Source organism: Neolamprologus multifasciatus, chromosome 3 (assembly GCF_963576455.1).
Source record: "Neolamprologus multifasciatus chromosome 3, fNeoMul1.2, whole genome shotgun sequence".
Classification (NCBI taxonomy): domain Eukaryota; kingdom Metazoa; phylum Chordata; class Actinopteri; order Cichliformes; family Cichlidae; genus Neolamprologus; species Neolamprologus multifasciatus.
The window spans coordinates 12,294,941-12,314,928 of record NC_140441.1 but is presented as its reverse complement, the minus strand read 5'-3'; the positions used below and the strand labels follow the sequence as shown (position 1 = coordinate 12,314,928).

The 19,988-nt window shown below is 41.9% G+C and overlaps 1 protein-coding gene across 5 annotated transcripts; it reads left to right on the top strand.

The window, feature by feature from the left end:
• Positions 1 to 588: 588 nt before the first annotated feature.
• On the top strand, positions 589 to 19,959 carry tdrd7b (tudor domain containing 7 b). Of its 5 annotated transcripts, none has more exons than XM_085139037.1 (21): positions 589 to 744; positions 2,233 to 2,439; positions 2,628 to 2,772; positions 5,542 to 5,749; positions 8,909 to 8,953; positions 9,046 to 9,119; positions 9,475 to 9,683; positions 9,844 to 10,206; positions 10,285 to 10,592; positions 10,669 to 10,861; positions 10,948 to 11,059; positions 13,022 to 13,224; positions 13,309 to 13,443; positions 14,656 to 14,739; positions 15,287 to 15,421; positions 15,579 to 15,689; positions 15,961 to 16,109; positions 16,227 to 16,468; positions 17,650 to 17,833; positions 17,921 to 18,081; positions 18,209 to 19,959. In XM_085139037.1, the coding sequence occupies exons 1-21, from the start codon at positions 598 to 600 to the stop codon at positions 18,427 to 18,429; spliced, it is 3,636 nt and encodes a 1,211-aa protein (XP_084995163.1). In that variant the 5' UTR covers positions 589 to 597; the 3' UTR covers positions 18,430 to 19,959. The 5 variants fall into 5 exon arrangements, with proteins under 5 accessions (XP_084995163.1, XP_084995172.1, XP_084995178.1 ...); XM_085139052.1 differs by lacking the exon at positions 589 to 744 and adding an exon at positions 762 to 1,392; XM_085139046.1 differs by lacking the exon at positions 8,909 to 8,953 and having other exon boundaries at positions 591 to 744.
• The last annotated feature ends 29 nt before the right edge of the window (positions 19,960 to 19,988 follow it).

Genomic DNA, 19,988 nt, shown 5'->3' with positions numbered 1-19,988 from the left:
AATACGTAGTCAGATTGTTTTACAGTTTGGTTTCTGTTCGACAAAATAACCATGTCAATTAATACACTAGTCTAATTGTGCTATATTAGTAATAAGTTAATATTAAAAGAAAGGATACATGAAATTGGCCGGGGGAGACAGCTCTCTTCTGTTGTTATGTTCTTGTTATTATTTTTATTTTTATTTTGGGTTGATCACTTATTACACATATCTGTGTTACAGTAACACGAAGGCCCTTCATGCGTTATTACGCACGCTCACATACACAACCGTTTTGGTGTGGATGTAGAATAGAATAGAATTCAACTTTATTGTCATTGCACATGCACAGGTACAGGGCAACGAAATGCAGTTTGCATCCATCCAGAAGTGCTTTTAGTGATATAGATATATTACAATATATATTAGCAATAATATAGATATGTAAGTATATTACAGAAATGGGTCTATTATGGTATGTTATAATGTACACGGTATGAAGTATGTTATGAATATTCTATAACTATAAGTATGTACAGGCTGTAGTGAGCACAAGCTATGTACAGGCTATGTATCGGGTCCCTGGATGCGTATTGACGTGTAATCATCCAGAGGCCTATGCGCAGCCGACCAATCAGGTGGCGGAGGAGAGGCTGTGCCTGCCGGCCGGCACACACCGGGAACGAAGCCAACCCCCGTGGCGGTGACAGCGCCACAGCGACTGGACCAGGTCCCGACTTCACCACCTCGTCCGTGCAGAGCAAGGTAGACTGTTCTGGTAGCTTTTAGAATAACTTTCATGGGGCTTAAAAAGTTTAACTCCTGATAAAGCTTGGCCGGTGGTGTTTTTTGTTTTTTTGGGGTGGCTACTCCCGGATTTGATGGTTGAAAAGTTTTCAATCGGGCTTGCAAACCTTCTTTCCGGCAGCTACTTTCAAAATTAAAGCTATTATCTTGGGAAAGGTAATCGGCGTGTCGCGGTTGTTTTATTATGAAGGCAGGATTTATGTAGTTCCGGTATTTTGACGTCGCTTTTTAACTAACTCGACGTAGCCGCTGTCCCGGCTTTGGTAGGAGGATTTAACTCGATTTTGCGCGCAGTATGGTCGCATAAGCGGGTTATTTACCGGGTCCGGTATGCTCCGTTGGTGTGATTGTATTTTTTCAGAGCCACTTAAGCACAGTTTTTGCTCATGAAACTCATAAAGGCAGAAAAAGTTAAAGCAAATAGTTTTGTCCCGATGGAGGGTGTGGAGTTGAAGTGTGACACGTTACGTCATTCATCCCTCTCCAGTCTGCTGTCTGCGCTGCTCAGAGTGGCCATATCAACAAGTGGCCCAAAGCCATCTCACTCTGAAATAGTCTGATACTTTAACTTCATCCTGCTCCAGTTCCACCACCTTCTTCATCACGGTACTACCTGAACGGATAAATATATTTAGAAATACTTTAATTTGAATAATTGATTTTTCGGGGACCAATTTCGAAAGAAGATCAGATATCGTGTGTTTCCCAAAGTGCAAAGTTGACGCTTTCCGAGTGTTCCCGATCTCGCGTATTCCTAAATTTTAGTCATTGTAATTTTTTTAAGGGGCAAGTTGAGGATTTCCACTTGTTTACACTCCAGTGTGTCCGGTGAGACCCCTAATTCTGCTTTCAGGGTGTGTCTCCATGTCGGTCAGAAGCGAGATTTGATACCAAATGCTTGTTGAAATCTAAAGTTTTCGTTTTACTTTTGCCTAAACTTCGAAAGGGAGCAGCTCTGTATGTTTCAATTCCTCTGCAGGGCGCTTTAGTTTGGAAACCGAAAGCATTTTTGTGCAGAGAGATGGAATGTAACAGCATTTTCAAAATAAAAACACAAACAAGAGGAGCTCTTTGCCAAACAGATCGCTGTTTATTTACTGTATTTTTCAAAAGCAGGTTTTTATATACATTTCCTTGCTTTGGTCATGGATGTTTTTTATGTCTAAAAGAAAAAGCAAATACTCTACTGATACTATGGCTTCAGAATTCAGTTGCAGTTTTAGTCTGCAACAGATTTAGATTGATCTGAATACACTGTTTGTTTCTTGAAATCTGATCAACACTTCATGAAAACTTGCCTAACCAGTCCTTCATTGACCTACAGCGTAAACCCAGCCTGTGTGGACATTAGTATGGGTTTGCGTCATTATCAGAGTAAAAGATTTCAGAACTGAAGTATTTAAAAAGTTGCGTTTTGGGTTTGTTTTTGTGTGTTTTTTTCTTCAGATGGCTGATGCGGATGTGGCAAAAAAAATGCTGCGGGGCATCCTGCAGTCCAACAAAGGTGGAGTGTCATTGTCACACCTGCAGTCAGAGTATAAGGAGCTGACTGGGGAGCACATACCACATAAGCAGATGGGACACAGCAACCTGGATGCTCTTCTAGCCAGCATGCCATCTTTAGTCCGCATGGAGCGCAGCCGCTCGGGAGAGGTGTGTGCCGATGTGCTTCACATAAGCGGCGATGGATGATAGATGATATATATTTTTCTGCTTTCTTTCTTTAAACACGTCATCGGTAGATTGTTACATTGTGTAATGTGCATTACGCCTGCAGGGTTTAACCATGTTTATGTTACACTAGAGCACGACTGCATGCTTGTTGCATTCTCTATTTCCAGGTGGTTTATTTTGCCTCAGGGGCCAAGGAGACAGGTCATCTAGCCAAGGTGGTGGCTCGTCAGCGCACATCCAAGAAGACGGGTCGACCTCACCTTGTCAACACCCAGATGAGGGTCAAACCAGCTGCCCCGCTTGTCCTCAATGGTAAAAAAAAAATAAAAAAAATAAAAAATTTGGGACCCGTACAGGGATGTCCACGTCAGCATATTCATAATGAATGTGTTTTGATCAGTTAATTAGCTCATTTGTTAGTAAAAGGAGAGGATTCGGTGCTGCTTATACTCTGCCTAGAGGTGGGCCTCCAGGTGCATTGTGGGATGAAGTCAGAGAACGAGTAACATCAGACGTGGTGACAGGAAAGCTAATCAGAAACTTCTTTTTGGAAGAATGAGTGGACATTCTTCCCGATGAGCAGGTCTGAGCTCCAGCTTCCACAAATACTTTGACTGCTCTGCTGCTGATAAAGAAGGTTCAAACGATCCTTAAATCCAAAGGTTACTGTTTTTCTTCCTTCAACCGTATGACTCTTTGATAAAGAAACAGAAGCATAGATTTGTTCATAGATTATTAGCTTTCAAGTACATCTTTGTTTATGCATGACCATTTTAGACAAACTGGCAAATATTTTCATTCAAAGTTCTGCAATGTTTTTCTATTTTGCTGGTGTTATGTTTAAGTTCCGATGCATTTGACCTCCCTGGGCCAACATAAACTGAGAGCTCGATTTGGTAAGTGAGCCATTTAGTGGAGCCATCTGCTGTGTAAAAGCCCGATGACGATGACGGAGCAGTTTTGTAGTACCCAAACTTTCACATTTTCACACAACAAAACGGAGCTTTTCCAGACTCCTCTAGCACTACGGTGCAGCAGTGCAGCTGCTGCAGCATAGAAACAGAAGTGGTGTTCAGTGTCTATCTCAGTACTGTGACAATGCAAAATGCAAATGCTTTATGTGCTGCAGCCTCACAGTTTGTAGATGAACAGCTGCCCTGTTTAACTGCCCCTCTGTGGAGACCTGCTCATCCTTTAGGCACTATGGTTATCTCACACACTCAGACAAGCAGCTCCATTCAGGGCTGCACGTGAGCATCAGGTGCACCGAGATCTCAGCCCATATACATCATTACTGCGTGTCCGCAAACATTTCTGAACTTTTATTTATCGTTTTGCATTCACGCGCACGCACACTTGCACTAAAACGTTTACAGTGCACACACCTCTGCTAGACTGTGATGCTGCAGGATATTCTGAGAGCCAGAGGAGGAAGTGGGAGGTGGTAGTGCAGGGAGGAGAAAGAGAGAGAGGGAGACAAAGGAGTAGAGGAGAGAGAAAGAGTGGCAGTGAGACGGTTGGTGGAGAAGAAAGATGGAGGGATGGTGAAATGGTAAGGAGACAAGGAAGGAAGGAGTCAAAAAAAGGAGAGAGGGAGGGAGGGAGAGGAGGCTAACACGGTCTGTAGCAGCTGAGAGTCAGCTGCAAGCGAGGAGACGCTGATTCACAAATCAAGCTCTCTCTTCCCCACGCACATGCACCCTCTCCTTCTCTCCTCCCCGCTTGGGTTATTATTATTCAGGCAGAGACAGACCAGGGACTGTGTGTCCATGCCGGTGAGGTGATGCAGCGTCTGCTCTTAGTGTTGGTGTGTATGTTTGTGGGTGTTTGTCCTTGACTGTATCTGCATGTGGATTTATGCTTATGCCTGCTGGGTTTCTCTAATGTGTGTGTGTTTGTGTGTGTAGTTCAGTGATTTATTAACTGGCTGATTTATTAATTGACTGAGTGCCAGTGGCCAATAGGATGTCCACAGAATAGATTTAGATGCGGGAATTGCCTACTTATGACTTTTGAAGTCAGTGGCTGATGAAGAAGCTCTTTTCTCTCAATAGAAATTGTGGAGATTCAGTGAGAACAGAGTGAATAAGAAAGCAGGAGAAAGTTCTGGATCTCACAGAGAAGCAAAGAGATTGAGAAGAAAGTGGAGATAAAAGAAGAGTGAGTGTGAGGAAGAAATGAAAAGGACAGAGTGTGGGAGTGTAAATGACTAAGGGTTATGCACAGGAGGTATACTGGTGAGGTCATCGCGCAGAAATGTGATGTCAGGAGAAATGTGAATGGTGTAACTCTGACTTTCCATCGTTCTGCTGGATAAACAGTGACTGTAATGGATTACAATTACTGGATTTATACTCACATCAGACTGATCCTGACGTTTTTTTTTTGTTACATATACCTCCAGTCTTAAACTAAACATATACGCCATACAGTTTCAGCTGTGCCAGTTGAAAGGAATAAACTTTGTTTTCCGTTATCGCTTCAAGCTAAATGAGGCATCTGTTCAATAACTGGTGCACTACAGCCATGTGTCGGTTATCTTAACTGAACATAAAGACTGGAAGCAAGTGGAAACACCTGGACTTGCTCCTTTTAGATTTTAAAAGTACATCAGCTCTGCAGGCCTGAAGCTAAAAAAATCTCTGTTAGATCTTTTTTGCTTTTTTTAATACAAAAACATAAATATGAAGTTTGAATACTACAGCAGCAATTTCATCACTATCTTCTTGATTTTTGTACTAATCTTAAGCCAACCCTCATAGCAGTGATCTATATTTCCATCTTAATCTGAACAAGCTTCACTTTGCCCACCCATTTATTACACAAGCTGTATGAAAGTTTAAACAGATAAGCTGAAAGCCTTGATTATACTTTCCGTAAATGCCTGTTTTTTGTGACCACGTGGACTTTTTACAGTAGAACGCAACAACTGCAAGGATTTCAGGCACACTGTCCATGTCCTAGAATCAGGTTTAGCTTAGTTAGGTTGTGTGTGTGTCTGTTTGTGTTCTTGCACTTGTATTCACTTCAAGTCCATAACTTTTTTTTTTTTTTTCTTGTTTGCTTTCTCTCTCTCCACAGCCAAACCTCAAAACTCTCTGAGGCAACCGAACCACCGTGGCCGAGGTGGGGGTAGAGGAGGAGGCCCTGGCCGTGGGGCTGGACATGGAGACTTCAGACAGGCAAGAGACTTAAGGGATGGCCCATCAGAGGGCAAGACTGGGGGGCATCCGAACAAGATGTCCAGTCAGAACACATCCAACAGGAAAGGAAACCAACATCCAGACAAGTGAGTAAAGCCATTTGGATTTGAATGAGAGTGAGTAGATCCAGAGGGAAGGTTGAGAACAGCGGTGTTTCACTTTTCAGATTGTCAGTTAAGTTTATTTATTTGATTAGATGATATAAAATGCCCTCAATAGCAAAATCCAGTGTTTGGAACTGGACAAAAGAGTGAAAAAATCTTTAGGGTTTCACTATGAAAAGATCTAGTTAAGCTCATATCCTTCAACCCCACCTCCACATATTTGTGGGGATTTCTTTGTACACTTACATGTATCAGTCATCAAGCAGACTGAGCCACAGGCAGCTGTGCTCAGAAAATTCAGATCTCATGCCAGAAAAGTTGTTTTAAAATATTTCAGTCATGGAAGATATAAAAGTATAAAATTTGCTTTTATAAAGTTATAGGCAACGTAAAAATTCATTGCTACCCTCTCTTTCTGCCTTCTCTCCACCTGTGTGAGCTGAGCTGAATCAAAATAGTCTGCTCGTGAATGGATGTCTGGTTGAACAACACAACTCTGCTTGGTTTCTGGATGATAACCATCTCCCTGCTGCTGATGCTGCTGCTGCTGCTGCTTATTCAGCACTGGGCCGATGATACGCTCTCTACATTATTCTGGTTCTCTCTCTGTATTCTGTCTCCCTTCATTCTTTCTATCTTTGTTCTTCCTTCTTTTTGCTTTTTTTTTTATCAATGTATCTAACATTGTTCCATTTGTACTGTAATCATATTTCATCAACAATGAATCAAATATCACTTCTGCTCAATGACTGTTTCTCCCACTTCCATCCACCCACTATTTAGTTCACCGTCCTGTGAAAACAACTGACATCAGTTCTATATCTGTATCACTGAAGGTGCTCAGTGTGCTACTGGCCCTCTGTAGCACAATGGGCCAACAGGGTGGGACGCCTGGTGTATTGGCAGGGGACACGAGCCCAGTGCAGGGGGAGCATGAGCCCGTTTTAATCCCTGTTCTATTCTGTGGTAGATTAACTCTTCTAAACCGGCACAGAGTGAATCAGCACATCTCTCTGTATCCCTGTAGATGTTCCACTGTGCAAGCCAGAGTCATCATCATTTATTTGTGTGTGTGTGTGTGTGTGTGTGTGTGTGTGTGTGTGTGTGTGTGTGTGTGTGTGTGTGTGTGCGTAGTGTGTGCAGTAGCACTATGGGCTGCCTGGATGTGCAAGCTGTAAATTCAGTAAAAAGACAGGCGCAGTACAACACTGAATTACATTTAAACATCATTTATATGTCATTTGATGAAAAACCAGTGAAGTAAGGAAAACGTTACTTAAGTTGAAGACGGTTCATTAGATTACAATAAAAGGTACAATAAAAGCTCATAACTGTAGAAAACGACTATATTTGTCTCAAATTAAAAACTACTCCTCTTCATTCTTGCCAGCGTACTGAGGCAGGCAAACACTTGGACACCTTTATATCTGCACGACTGAACCTGTTGTACTGCTTTCAGTCATTTTATTGCCCAGCCAATAAAAAAAACACCGGACGTTGTGATTGATGGAGACCTCCACATTAATGTTGCTACATAAAAATAACATCTGTAGTTATTCAGGACGCTTCAATAAAAAGCCTGAATTTACTTTTAATTGTTTATTCCTTCAGTGTGTTTTCACCAGTGTTGGGGAGTAACGGAATACATGTACCGCCGTTACGTATTTAAAATACAAAATATGAGTAACTGTATTCCGTTACAGTTACCGTTTAAAAAGGTGGTATTTCGAATACAGTTACTTTGTTGAAATCAATGGATTACACGGCGGTACTTCCCTGTTTCATATTGTGGCGGGTCAGGACTGTTTGGGTTTTGTTTGACAGCTACGTTCTGCTGTTCCAGGCGGCAGCGTTACGGTTGCCATGGTTACAGGGTGACGCTCTCTCTCTCTGCGTGTTTCCTGGGTGAGAGAGGCCTTTTTGTTGTTGTTGTGCTAAGCTAATAGGCAGAATGCTACAGGTATAGCTCTAAAGAATGTAGCATCATAGGCAGTGTAGTCCGTGCTGCAGGGAGAATGGACTGTCATACACGTTATGTGTCTGTGAGCGAGGGAGGGAGAAAAAGGAAAAGTACGAGCTGTCATCGAGCAAAAACGGAGCTGGAAGCATGTAAATATAATAATAACCACTGCAGCCAAGAAGAGTGCCTGACGAGCCCAGTTGTAAGTAAGCTATTAAGACTCGACTGTACACCGTGTTCCCAAAAACAACAAGTTCCGTTGGAGCAGCCTTTCAACGCCTCTCTCTGTCTCTCGCTAGCAAACTTGACCCAGACAACAAAGTAAAGCTAGTTTTCGGCTACGAGCCCGACACGAACCCACCGTATTAGCCAGAGGTCCCTTTACTAAGGTTCGGAGCCGCGGACCTTCAGTAACAGTAATAAATCACAGCAATAGTACATTCATGTAGCTGTAAACAGCATGATAATATATTAAGTAATCCAAAGTATTCAGAATACGTTACTCTCATTGAGTAACGTAACAGAATACGTTACAGAATACATTTTGGGGCATGTATTCTGTAATGGAATACATTTTAAAAGTAACCTTCCCAACACTGGTTTTCACCACCTCCACAGGCCTCAAAAAATAAAGAAAGAGGTCAGTGTAGTGCACATTTCCTGTTATTGTGTTTTGTAATATACAGATTTTATGTGTAGGTAAGACATTTGGGGCTCTGAAGCAAATGGTGCTGTTGCTCTGTTTATTGACTGCATGATTACATTAACATGTACCTGAGTGAGGCAAGAGTTCTGACTGATTGGAGAAATGTTTAAACAAAGCTGTGTGATTTGAGTTGACCCTCAGACACGATAAAGATGAGGGGCAGACGAAATTGATGGAAGATCAGTGAAGATTTCAGCAGAATAAAGAGATGGATATTCTACTCAGTGCACAGATAGAGGTACTCAGCAGATCACTGCATTGGGAAACTAGTGCAATGCAGTTCCTGCTGTGCAGTATCTCAGGATTAACAGGTCATCATTCTGAGAACAGATGAAAATTTGCTTTTGAACTTTAGCGAGCTATCTGTTTGGACTTTGAAATGTTACCTGAGTTGTTTTGAAGCTCTGATTGTGCTTTGCCTCAAATAAGATAGAAGACCTTCCAGCTCCAAATCAAATGTAATGTTTTTTTAAAGGATGCCCCAAGAGTCAGACGTTCTAAACAAAGAAGGAAGAAACAGGTAGACAGCCTGTCATCAGTATTTTCTTTTTCTTTGCCTTTTAGAACGTGCAAAAAGCTAATTATCCTTCTTGTTTGTTCTCTTGTGTTCAGGAGGATGACCCTACCATCACGGTTTCAGAAAGAGGTGCACGCTCACCTTTCCAGAAACTCCCAGCAGACCGCTCGTAAGTAGGACAGGCTCCTTTTCAGCACACTAAAAATACGTGTTGTGTATCGTTCTGTCCTCCGAATCGGCAGAAGATAATTCTTTTCTGATTATTAGTGGTTTTTTTATATCGTTCTTTCCTTTATTTTGGATTTCCTTTGAGTCAGCACACAAAAATAGAAGTAATGGGACTTTTTTCACTCTCCTATTTTGTTTTCTCTTTTGCTTCTGTTTCACTTTTAGAGGCGAAGTCACGTCATTCAATCTAATAGTTTAGGTCCAAGGAAATGATGACTTTAGAAGCAGTAGTGGGCTTTATACATGTGTCTGATCTTTTTTTCCTTCTTGTCTGTTTTTCTCTATTTATCTTCCAGCACCGACAAACTTAAATGAGAGCTTTGGTTCTGGGAAAGCAAAGCCCTACAACCCCCAACTAGTCCAAGGTCACATCAGAGAGATCTTGGCGAAGTACAGTAATGGCTTCTGGGTGTCCAAACTGCCTCAGATGTACAGAGAGCTTTACAAACAAGACCTGCCCACAGAGGCCATTAAAGACCTGGAGACCTGGACGCACATTTGCATAGTATGTGTCGCTTATGATGCTGTATTTATTATTATTATTCGTGCTTTGGTAGCTTAATAAGGGTTTCTGTTTCCAAGCAAAGAGGAAGATAATTCTAAAACATCACTGTAGTGCAATGCAAAATGCTTTTGTAATAGGGCTGCTCCGTTTGTTCTTCCAGGTAGAGAAAACCTGCAGCAGCAACCCATCAGAGCGGCTTCTCTACCCTGCCAAGGAACAGACAAACACTTCCTCCTCCTCTTCGCCCATCCTCACCCACCCAAACTCTGCTACAACCACAAACGTGCCCGCAGACAAACCTTTCCAATCCTCTGTCCAACAGAGACCCCCCATCACTCGTCCGACTCGCTCTGGCTCTCGGTCTTCTCAGTCTCCACCTTCATCCTCCTCTTCACCCAGCCCTCCCTCGTCCCCTGCAACCCTCAGCCCTGACCTGAAGCAGAAGCTGGAGGAACTGTTAGTGAAGTACTCCAGTGGCCTGTGGGCCCATGCGCTACCCAAGCTCTTCCAGGACACCTACAAAGTCAGTAATACTTCAGTATACTTTCATGCACATGCCGGGTGAACCTGATAATATTATTATATCTTATGTGTCTTTAAGACCAAACTGCCAGGACATGTTCTGGTCAACCTCGATCTCCTCTCTGACATCTGCACCATCGACTACCCGATGCCTGACAACCCCAAGAGGGCCATCCTGTACAGGCGAAGCAGTACTGGAGGTGGAGGAGGAGAGGACGAGAACTGCAACAGGAGGAACTCTTCAGCCAGTGAGGAGGAGCTGAGGGTGAGGAAGGAGCTGGGGAGGAGGCTCAGTAACCAGGCAGTGCCTCCACTACAGATCCCCAAAGAGGAGTACCCTTCTGTGCTGGTGGTGGAGGCGACCAACACGAACGGGGTTTTACTCAGGTAAGACAGAAGTTGTGCGATTGCGTCGTAACAAGGCGGAGAGCATAAATCCCTGACTGTCTCTCCTCCGCTGCAGGTACATCGGTGAGGGTTACTCCCAGGCTCAGGAGTCCATGGAAGATGAAATGAGAGAGTTTTATGGTTTGGACCAAAGCAGCCCAACACCTGCATCATCCCTATCCTCGGGTCAGCTTGTTGCAGTCAGGGCGGAGGAAGAGGAGGAGATTCTGAGGGCACAAGTCTGTGAGGTCATGACTGACAAGGTCAAGGTGAGGGGTCAAACACAGGAAATGATCTGAAGGATTAATTTGAGGTATAAGTTGTCCCTCTGATCTTTTCTTTTTTGGCTCTATAGGTGTATTATGTGGATCACGGCTTCTCAGAGGTGATCAGCAAAAACAAAGTGTTTGAACTGCATGAGAAGTTCTTTAAACTGCCTTTCCAGGCAGCCAAGTGTAAACTGGCAGGTGGGTGTACTCATCATTTCATCATAAAAACACAAGTAATTTGGAAGAAAACTGAACATTACTTAACCACTTAAGCCCCACGCCCCCGGTACCGGGGGCAAAAAGGAGGAGATCACGTTTAATCGGTTATAACGCGGGTTGAGAAATATAAGTCCAGACATGTGTGGTATCCACAGAAACCTCTGAATCTCAGCTAAAATGTCATATAAACCATTTCTACAACCACCAAACACACCGAAAACAAGCCATGATTAAACGAGCAGTTACGTAAATGCGCAGAAGTCCGCTAAACAAACAAAACCAACCAGAAATTCTTCAGACTTCGTGTAACCGGCCAAAGATGGGCTGGTGAGCTTCCAGAGCTATCACTGACTCCACACACCAAGTTTCACCAGGATCAGACGAAAATTCACTGAATGAGCCGCAAAAGAAGACCACAAAAACACACAGCGGTGCAAATGCGCTAAGACAGAAATTGGCTTACCGTCCCGATTTCCTCCGGTATTTTCGCCAGTAGCCGGTAGCCACGTGACTAACAGTAGTTACCATGCCTACCTAGCCGCATCAGAGCAGTTTTCCGTCAACAACCTCCATTTTAGACCCACCTTCAGACACGTGACTGGACAGACGCCACATGCAGTAAATTTGGGCCCACGTGGGTTTTGGCATCACAACGTCTGATTGGTTGAAGTGACGTGAACGTGGCATCGTTACTATGAATCTATTGGCTCAAACGATTAAAAAGAGGTGTCAATCACGCAAATTGACCAAAAGAAACCAAAGTTACAGTCCCTCGGAGTTTAAAGGGCCAGAGGCCAATCAAACGCTCTATACGCGCTGCAGAAAAGTAAGTAAGTAAGTAAAATTTTATTTATATAGCACATTTCTAGATAAAAGATCACAAAGTGCTTTACAAGGTAAAAAAAAACAAAAACAGTCAAAAGTTAACAAAATGCAATTTTAAAAAGATGTGTTTTTAGCTGTTTTTTAAAAGAAAAGGGCCGTTGCCATGTAAATGTGTGGTTAATTCTTCAAAAATATATTTAAAAAAAAGCATTTTAGGCCTGTTAATAAAATATATTAATTTCTGCTCTTTAAAACCTAAAAAAAATCAACTGGCATGGTGTCCAATTGTGTGCCAAAATTGGACATTTTTGTACAACGTCTGGATATTCATGTATTGACAGGGCTGTAATTTTTCACTGTTTCACTTTAGAAACATGAGTCTTTGCACAGATGATGTCTATATGTTGGTTACTGAATTTCTGGAACCAAATGTGATCTGAGGCATATTTTTCAAAGGGTTATATGCTAAAAATTAAAAAAAATAATTAGGCGAGGATAAAATCTACTTACTTTTTCTGTGTTCCAGTCTCAGTAACTTTGACACAGTAATATCTGCTTCAGTATTTACACCTCTGATGAAATTTCCCAAGTGTTAGCTTTATTTTGATACCAAGATTGTAAGGACAGAGTTTGTAATTGCAGAGAAATAATCAATTAAATTTGGGCATTACATTTTCGAGCAGGAAGCTCGGAAACTCCCTTGGTGCTTAAGAGGTTAAAGAAATTTGTTGCCACTTCTGTCAAACTTTCCTTTTCCTTCCCTAGTTGGTTCGTATGCACAAAAGACTGAGATTTTATTCCCGGGATTTTAAGCAAAGTTGCCTCCACACACAGTGAAAAGCTGTGGAGATTAGTCCAAAAATAACTTTTCTCTTTATGCGTCATTTTGCACATAACTGTTCGAGTTGTATAAGTAGATGTCGGTAATGCAGCCAATAAACAGTCGACCAGTCAGAAATGTTCAGCGCTGCAGGGCCCAGTCAGAGTTGTGAGCAGGGACGTTTAGAGGTAAATTAAGGTATCCTGAACAGATCTGATCGTTCTATGGAAAAGAGCTTCTCCAAAGATTTCTAGTACCTGAGAAAATATATTTTTTGTGTCTTTGTGTGTGCCCAGGCCTTGAGCCATTCTGTCAGGACCCGGCGGTGCTGAAGAAGTTTGAGACGATGGCGAGTGGAAAGATTCTCTTGGCCGAGATCCTAGAGAGAGGGCAGACCCCTCTGGTTGTCCTGTACGATACGTCGCAGGATGATGACATAAACATCAACGCTGCCTGCATGAAAGCTCTGCACGACAAGTCGCTAGCGAGTCCGTTACAGGTACCCAAGTGATCGTGCGTGAATACATGTGGGTATGCGTGTGGTTTTGTAACACAGCACAATTGTTTTTATGGCTCTCCTCAGGTGAACAGCGCTTATATGAATGTGGCCATCAGTAGCGTTTGTTCAGATGGGACTATCTACTGTCAGCCTCCCTCCAGAGCTCTTACCAAAATGAATGAGACGCTGGAGAAAATAGAGACGTACTTCCACTCACAGGTAAATGAGCTTCGTGTGCTGTCTCAGAGCTTTTTTGGAACTGTGATACTTTTATCAGTGTGCAGATTGATTATAATCTTGTTGCCTTGATATGTTATATCTACTTATCGTCGTGTAAGAGAAAAGCTAAAACAGCTAACATGACTGATATCTTGTCATTTTTAATTGATATGCAAATATTACAGCTGAGCATATGCAGAAGAACAGACAGCGTGTTGTAGAAAATGCAAAAATGTTATTTCATTTAAATTACATTTATTTCAAGTATATTGTATAATAGTATCTATTACACACTGTAGCTGTTTATGTTGCTATTTTCAGTATAGTGTGTCTCCTTGTGGTCAACTCATGCACTGTTAAATGGCTACACTTGAACGTTACTCTGCAAACAACAGTTGACAAAACAACTCAACCGAACATTGTGTAGTCGTAGTCGCTTTTGTCCAGCAGTAGGTGAAACAGAATTAGTCGGTTTTCTGCAGATCCTCCAAGATTTCATGGCGATGTTTGACTAGATTACCTTCAGAAAACTTCATGCTAATTTCAGGCTCTGAGGACTTGAATGAGACTTGTTCCAAATGAGATTTTCATTTTCTGGCTCTTTCTGTGGCTTTACATTTTATCATTTCTTAGAGCTTGTGTAAAAATGCATGTATTGCCATTAAATAACTGGATCACATTGGGTCATACATACATGTACATGCTTCCTGTGTACAAACTGGAAAATAAAAAATATATATATAATCCAACCTTTTATCTCTTCTTCTAATTCTCTTTGAATTAGTAGATCATCAACGTCATCTTAAAAAGACTTTTGTGAATGTAACAATGCCATGTGTTTTCTCTCAGGCAGTGTTGTGGACAGATTAAGATTAGGTTGCTAATCTGGAGTTAAGACATGGCCAAGCCACTTAGTCTGTTAGCAGCACAGTGCAGCGGATGCTTTTGGAGTTCAGCGGCCTTTAAAGCGTGTAGCGTCATTTTTACGTCAGCGTTTGGGTAAACAGAGCAGAGCTGCCAGCGTGTTGTGTTAAGACAGAAGATTTATTGGATCAGATGAGTTTAGGTCAAAAATACACAGAATGAAACATTAAACATGAGGAAACATTTTAGATCAAAGTCACATTGTAACACTGTAGTCAAATGTAACAATTATGGTTTGTTTTTTTTGTTTTTTTATTAAAGATTTTAATTCCATTCATTTTATTCCAGGTAACATCAGAGTTCCTGGTCTCCCGACCTTTTTGTGGGAAAAGATGTTTGTCTCGCTACAAAGGAAAATGGTCCCGTGTCGAGGTAACTGTTTCCTGCAATAAACGTCACGTAGAGTCTTTTTGTTAGAAACACTAGGTAAGTAGGTTGGTGCCACCCATGTAATTTCGAGCTTGTTTTGAGTTGAGGTTTAGGGTCTTTCCCTCTTGTTTTTGCTTTTCTAGGATAATAGCTCAGCTAAGTTTTGGATTTGTCTTTTTGGTGTTTTTTTTGGCACAACCTAACCGTCCCTTTCTCCCCCACATATGTTGTTTGAATTTGGGTTATTTATTTTGTGCGCTGCCATTAAACCTTTTTCATAACACCTGTACCGAGTTTCCGGAGTTGTTGTGTTATCCCCTCCTGCCCTCGAGGAGACGTAACACAATGTGAATTATTAAACAAGTTCAAGGAAGGAACAAAATGACTGTTGCACAATAGAGGACCATTTATTTCCTTTTGTTAACCTTTGATAAGCAGTCACTACCTCAGTTAATCCTCGTGTTGCAATCAACACCGAGTATAGTTGTCTGTTTATCTATAACTTTTCTCCGAGGCAGTTTAAAAACGCGACGCTTTCTTGTCTCTTTAGATCACCAACCTTCATGGCAGCAGAGTGTTGGACATCCTGTTCATTGATGTGGGCGTGCAGGCTTCCGTCGAGGTGTTTGAGCTGAGGGAGATTCCTCCCCCATTCCTCCGTGACCTTATGGCTATCCCACCACAGGTCAGGGTCTATGTCTTTAATGTGCAGACAGTGAACACCCGACCAGAGAAATAAGTAATAAGATCATATATGTCATTTATACAGTTAGGATTTAGACGGTATCTGTAGAAATGTGGGCATATTGTTAGATAAGCTGATGCATGCAACCTGTGTTCAGGCTGTGAAGTGCTGTCTAGCAGACCTGGCTGTCAGCGTTGGATCCTGGACTCCAGATGCTGTGCAGTGGCTTCGAGACAAAGTGTTGAACACCACTGACTGTAGTATGAAGGTTTGTCCCCTTTATAAATGTATTTTTTGGCCTTTTGATCTGAAGAGGTGGAGATGATGATAAAAAATAGACTTACAAACATTCACACTATCCTTTTTTTTTTTACATATAGCAATATATTTAGATTGATTTAGAAACTCAAAACAACAGTGAAAAGTATTCTAAAATATTCTACTATGAAGAGACTAAACGCAGCTGTAAATGTGTTAAATTAGTTTTCTGTGGGTTTTTTCTCTGTTTTTCTTCTTTGTGTCCCTACACACTCACCAAGGTTGCCAAAGTGGATGAAAAGAAGCGCTGCATTCACGTCCACTTATTCACAGACAAGAACTTCCATGACCCCGACCGCAGCCTCAACCGTCAGATGGCCCAGTCTGAGCTGTTAAAGCAGCAACCAGACGTCTTCCTGACCAGCCACAGGTTCTCGACGATGGTTTTTCACCTGTTAACTCTGTGCCCTCCAGCTAATGTCTACTTTTTCTCCTTTCTCAGTTGTGATTCATTTAAACTGAATTTCTAGTTTTATGACTTTCTCAGCTCTGCCAGGATTTCCACACCTACTTCATCCACCAAGACCTCCAGTGCCAGTAACTCCACCAATGGCAGCCCAACATCAGCTAATGTCCCAGTCAAGCCTCACCTCAGGAGGGCTCTGTCGGGACCCAAAGGCAGTGGAGGCGGTGGAAACACCACGACCACCCCCAGCAGCCCGACAGAAACACCATCATCCCCCACATCCTCTCTCCAGCTGCCGCCACCATTAGAGCTGCCCACTATAGGTACCAAGGAAGAGTATATTGTCTAAAGAAAACACTGTTGTTATTTGTCTTTTTTTAAACACCCACCACACAGTATATACTGCATTTGAATGCTCTAATCCTCAATGTTCTTATTGTGGGGATGCCCTCAAAGGGCATCCACACTATTGAGTTCCTGTTTCTCTTTATTCTTTATTATTCCTCTAGTTGCTTCCGTACGTTTTTTGCCGATTAACTACTCCCTCAGTTTTCAGCCGATTTTCTCCATTCAAACTTTGAAAACTTCTGCTCTTTCTGCTAATGCCAGCTATGACTTTTGGTGCTCATAACTTTTTGAGATATTGAATTTTTTTTGCAATATTTTTTGCCCATTTCTGCCATATTATCAGTGGCCTCACTGATTTTCCTTGCCGGGCTGAGCTGTGTTTTAGCTCAGTGAGATGAGCAGCCGTTCTCAGACTGGGAGGCCCGGGTTCAAATCCTGCTTATGGCAACATTTCTTTCAGTTACCAATTCAACTTATTTAACTCTTTTCAACACAAATTTCAGCTTTTTCACCCCTTTTCTGCAAAATTTTCAGTTTTTTCTGCTGTTTTCAGAAAAAAACTGAAAAAAATTAAATTTTTCAGAATTTTCACCTCTTTACAGCACAAATCTCAGCTGTTTTCAGAAAAAAACTCTTTTGAGCAGAAATTCTACTGATTCATCTCTTTTCAGCGCAACTTTCTGCTTCTTTACCTCTTTTCAGCAGAAATTCTGCTGATTCACCTCTTTTCTGCAAAATTTTCAGCCTTTTCAACTCTTATCAGCATAATTCTCAGCAGCTTCTGCTCATTTCAGCAGAATTGTCAGTCTCTCCACTTATTCTTTCTGAGAATGAGTTTGGCTCAGTGAGATGAGTAGCCGCCTTGAGGCCAGGTTCGAATCCTGCTTACGGCAATATTTTTTTTCAGCAAACATTTCTCCATCTTTACCCCTTTCAGTAGAATTTTTGGCTTTTCAACACTTTTCAGCAAAAAAATTCTGCTTTTTCACCTTTTTTCAGCAGAATTTTCAGTTTCCTCACCGCCATGCAACTTTTTACAACTTTTCAACTTTTTCAGCGTTTTTCAGCAGACATCTTCAGCGTTAAGGCATCCACACAGCATTTTCGCAGGAAATGCAAATTTTTCTAGTTTCACATTGGACTCTTGTTTTTTCAGGAAACAACATGGATGTATACGTATCTTTGGCGTGCCACCCCGGCCACTTTGTGCTACAGCCATGGGGAGACATGTACAGACTGGTAGTGCTGATGGGAGAGATGATTCTCTACTACAATAAAACAGAGGAGAAACCACTAAACGTAGAGAAGAATCAGATTTATGCTGCTAAAGTGGAAAACAGGTGAGTTTACAACTACAAATCTCACAACGCATGCTGTTAAGAACTTGAATTGTGAGTGCGTGTGCTGTCTCTCCGTCGATTCTTTAGCTGGCATCGTGTGCTGGTGAAGGGAGTTCTGAACAGCGGCTTGGTGTCTGTTTATGAGTTGGACTATGGTAAGCACGAGCTGGTCAGCTGCACACAGCTCAGACCTCTGATCAAAGAGTTCAGGCAGCTGCCGTTTCAGGGAATCACTGCTCAGCTGGCTGGTGAGTACACGTCACATGACACTCAGTCAACTGGGCTATACAATTACATCAATCTGCAAGACCTGCGTTTGATTTATTACTTATTTATAACTATTTATGCCTGGTTCTCATTTGTTTTGACCTGCAGGAGTGAAGCAAAGGCAGTGGTCCGAGGAGGCCTCCATTGTTTTCCGGCACCACGTGGAGAAGAAGCCTATGGTGGCCCAGCTGGATGCAGTACAGGAAGCCACTAACCCATGGGAGAGGAAGCTGACTGTCTTCCTAGTTGACACTTCCCAGGAAGAAAAGGACACCTGGGTGCATGACATCATGGCTGAGTTTGCAGATGAGCTGACCAACGAGCTGTAAACAATAGAGGACCACTGAGAAGTCTTACTAGTCAGATCCTGTTGATCAAAGAAGGCGCAGTGTGTCGTGGATAGAAAACAATAGAAGAAGCTTATCTGTCTTTATCTATATACCTACCATCTTGTTGGATTAAAGAAAGGAAGAAAGGGGTTTCCTAAAGAGACGAACAGAGTTTGAGAAGTAAGCGCAGAAGGGACACTGAGATGTTTGGCAGCATGTAGAGGAACGAAGACGGCATGAAGAAATGAAGGCACCGTAGCTGTAGTGTTAAAGCAGCTCACAGAAGGATGCTGTGATGTGATTTGAGTTACTGCAGCATGCCCATTCATGATGACTAAGTGCATAATTGATACAAACAGATCTACAGTACAAAAATAAACTGTTAATTAAATCAGTATAACCTCGCAAAGCAGTCAGAATGGTACAGCATGCATTCAAAATATTCGGTATGGGCTTTAATCCAAAGCATCCTAAAGCACCATGACCGGTTTTAGTGGGAAAGCCAGAACACCCTCAATCCTGCCAATGTGAGCGCCACACAAAGTGAACCGAGCAAGTTCTCTCGCGCAAAGGAAGACGTACAGTACATGCACCTGTTTACTAAATCTGCTTTTGGGATGGTGCTTCTCATTGTCACAAAGTGTGCAAAAAGTGGAGCAAACATTCCAGTGAAAGTAGGAGAAATGGATGGGAGGTCGTACGAGGGAGAGCAGGAGCTTTTATTTTGAAATTACTTCATGTGCAAAATATAAGTAACTGGTATTCAGTGGAAAGTATCAAATTAATGATGAGCATTTTTTTTATTTGTCTGCTGAAGTTATTGGTGAAATACAACAGAATTTATTGTGGTTTGAAGACGAGTTTTACAGTGTGGATGTGTAAAACTTCGGTGTAGGTTTGGGATTCAATACAGTTTTATTAAAAAACGAAGGATAAATAATGCATCAAAGCTACATTGTGACCAGCTCTAAACAAGATAAATGTGTATTTTTAGAATCTCAAAAGTCTAACATACGAGAGAAAATGCATGACAGACTCCTGATTATAACTCCTGTGACGTCAGCGCCTCGTCCATCTCTGTGCTTTTTCGGGAATTAGATTTTTCTGGCTCGTGTTTCCGTTTCTTGCCTGGCATTGAGACATAAATCTCAGCAGATTACTCGTGCTGCATGTTACAGATTCCCTGAGCTTCGGTTTAGTTTGACGTTATAGTAAGAACAATGATTACGATATTAATACGCGGATTACGTTTAATGTAGTGATATATTTATAGAGTTTTAAATGGAGGATTAATTGGGTTTATGATTGGGTTCGGTACCACTGCTAAATGTCGGCCTGATGTGGGATTTGATTCTGAAATGTGAAACTTTTCTTTCTGATGATTTGAATGTGCGATTCTAATTCTGACGCTAGCCGACCTGACATTATCTTATTTATATTTAACTTATATTCTCTGGATAATAATGATCACTATCATTCCTATTTTGTTTAACAATGACCTGGAAACAATAAAACAGATGTTTTTGGAATGAAGTCTGCTGTGGCGTGATGCTCGTTGT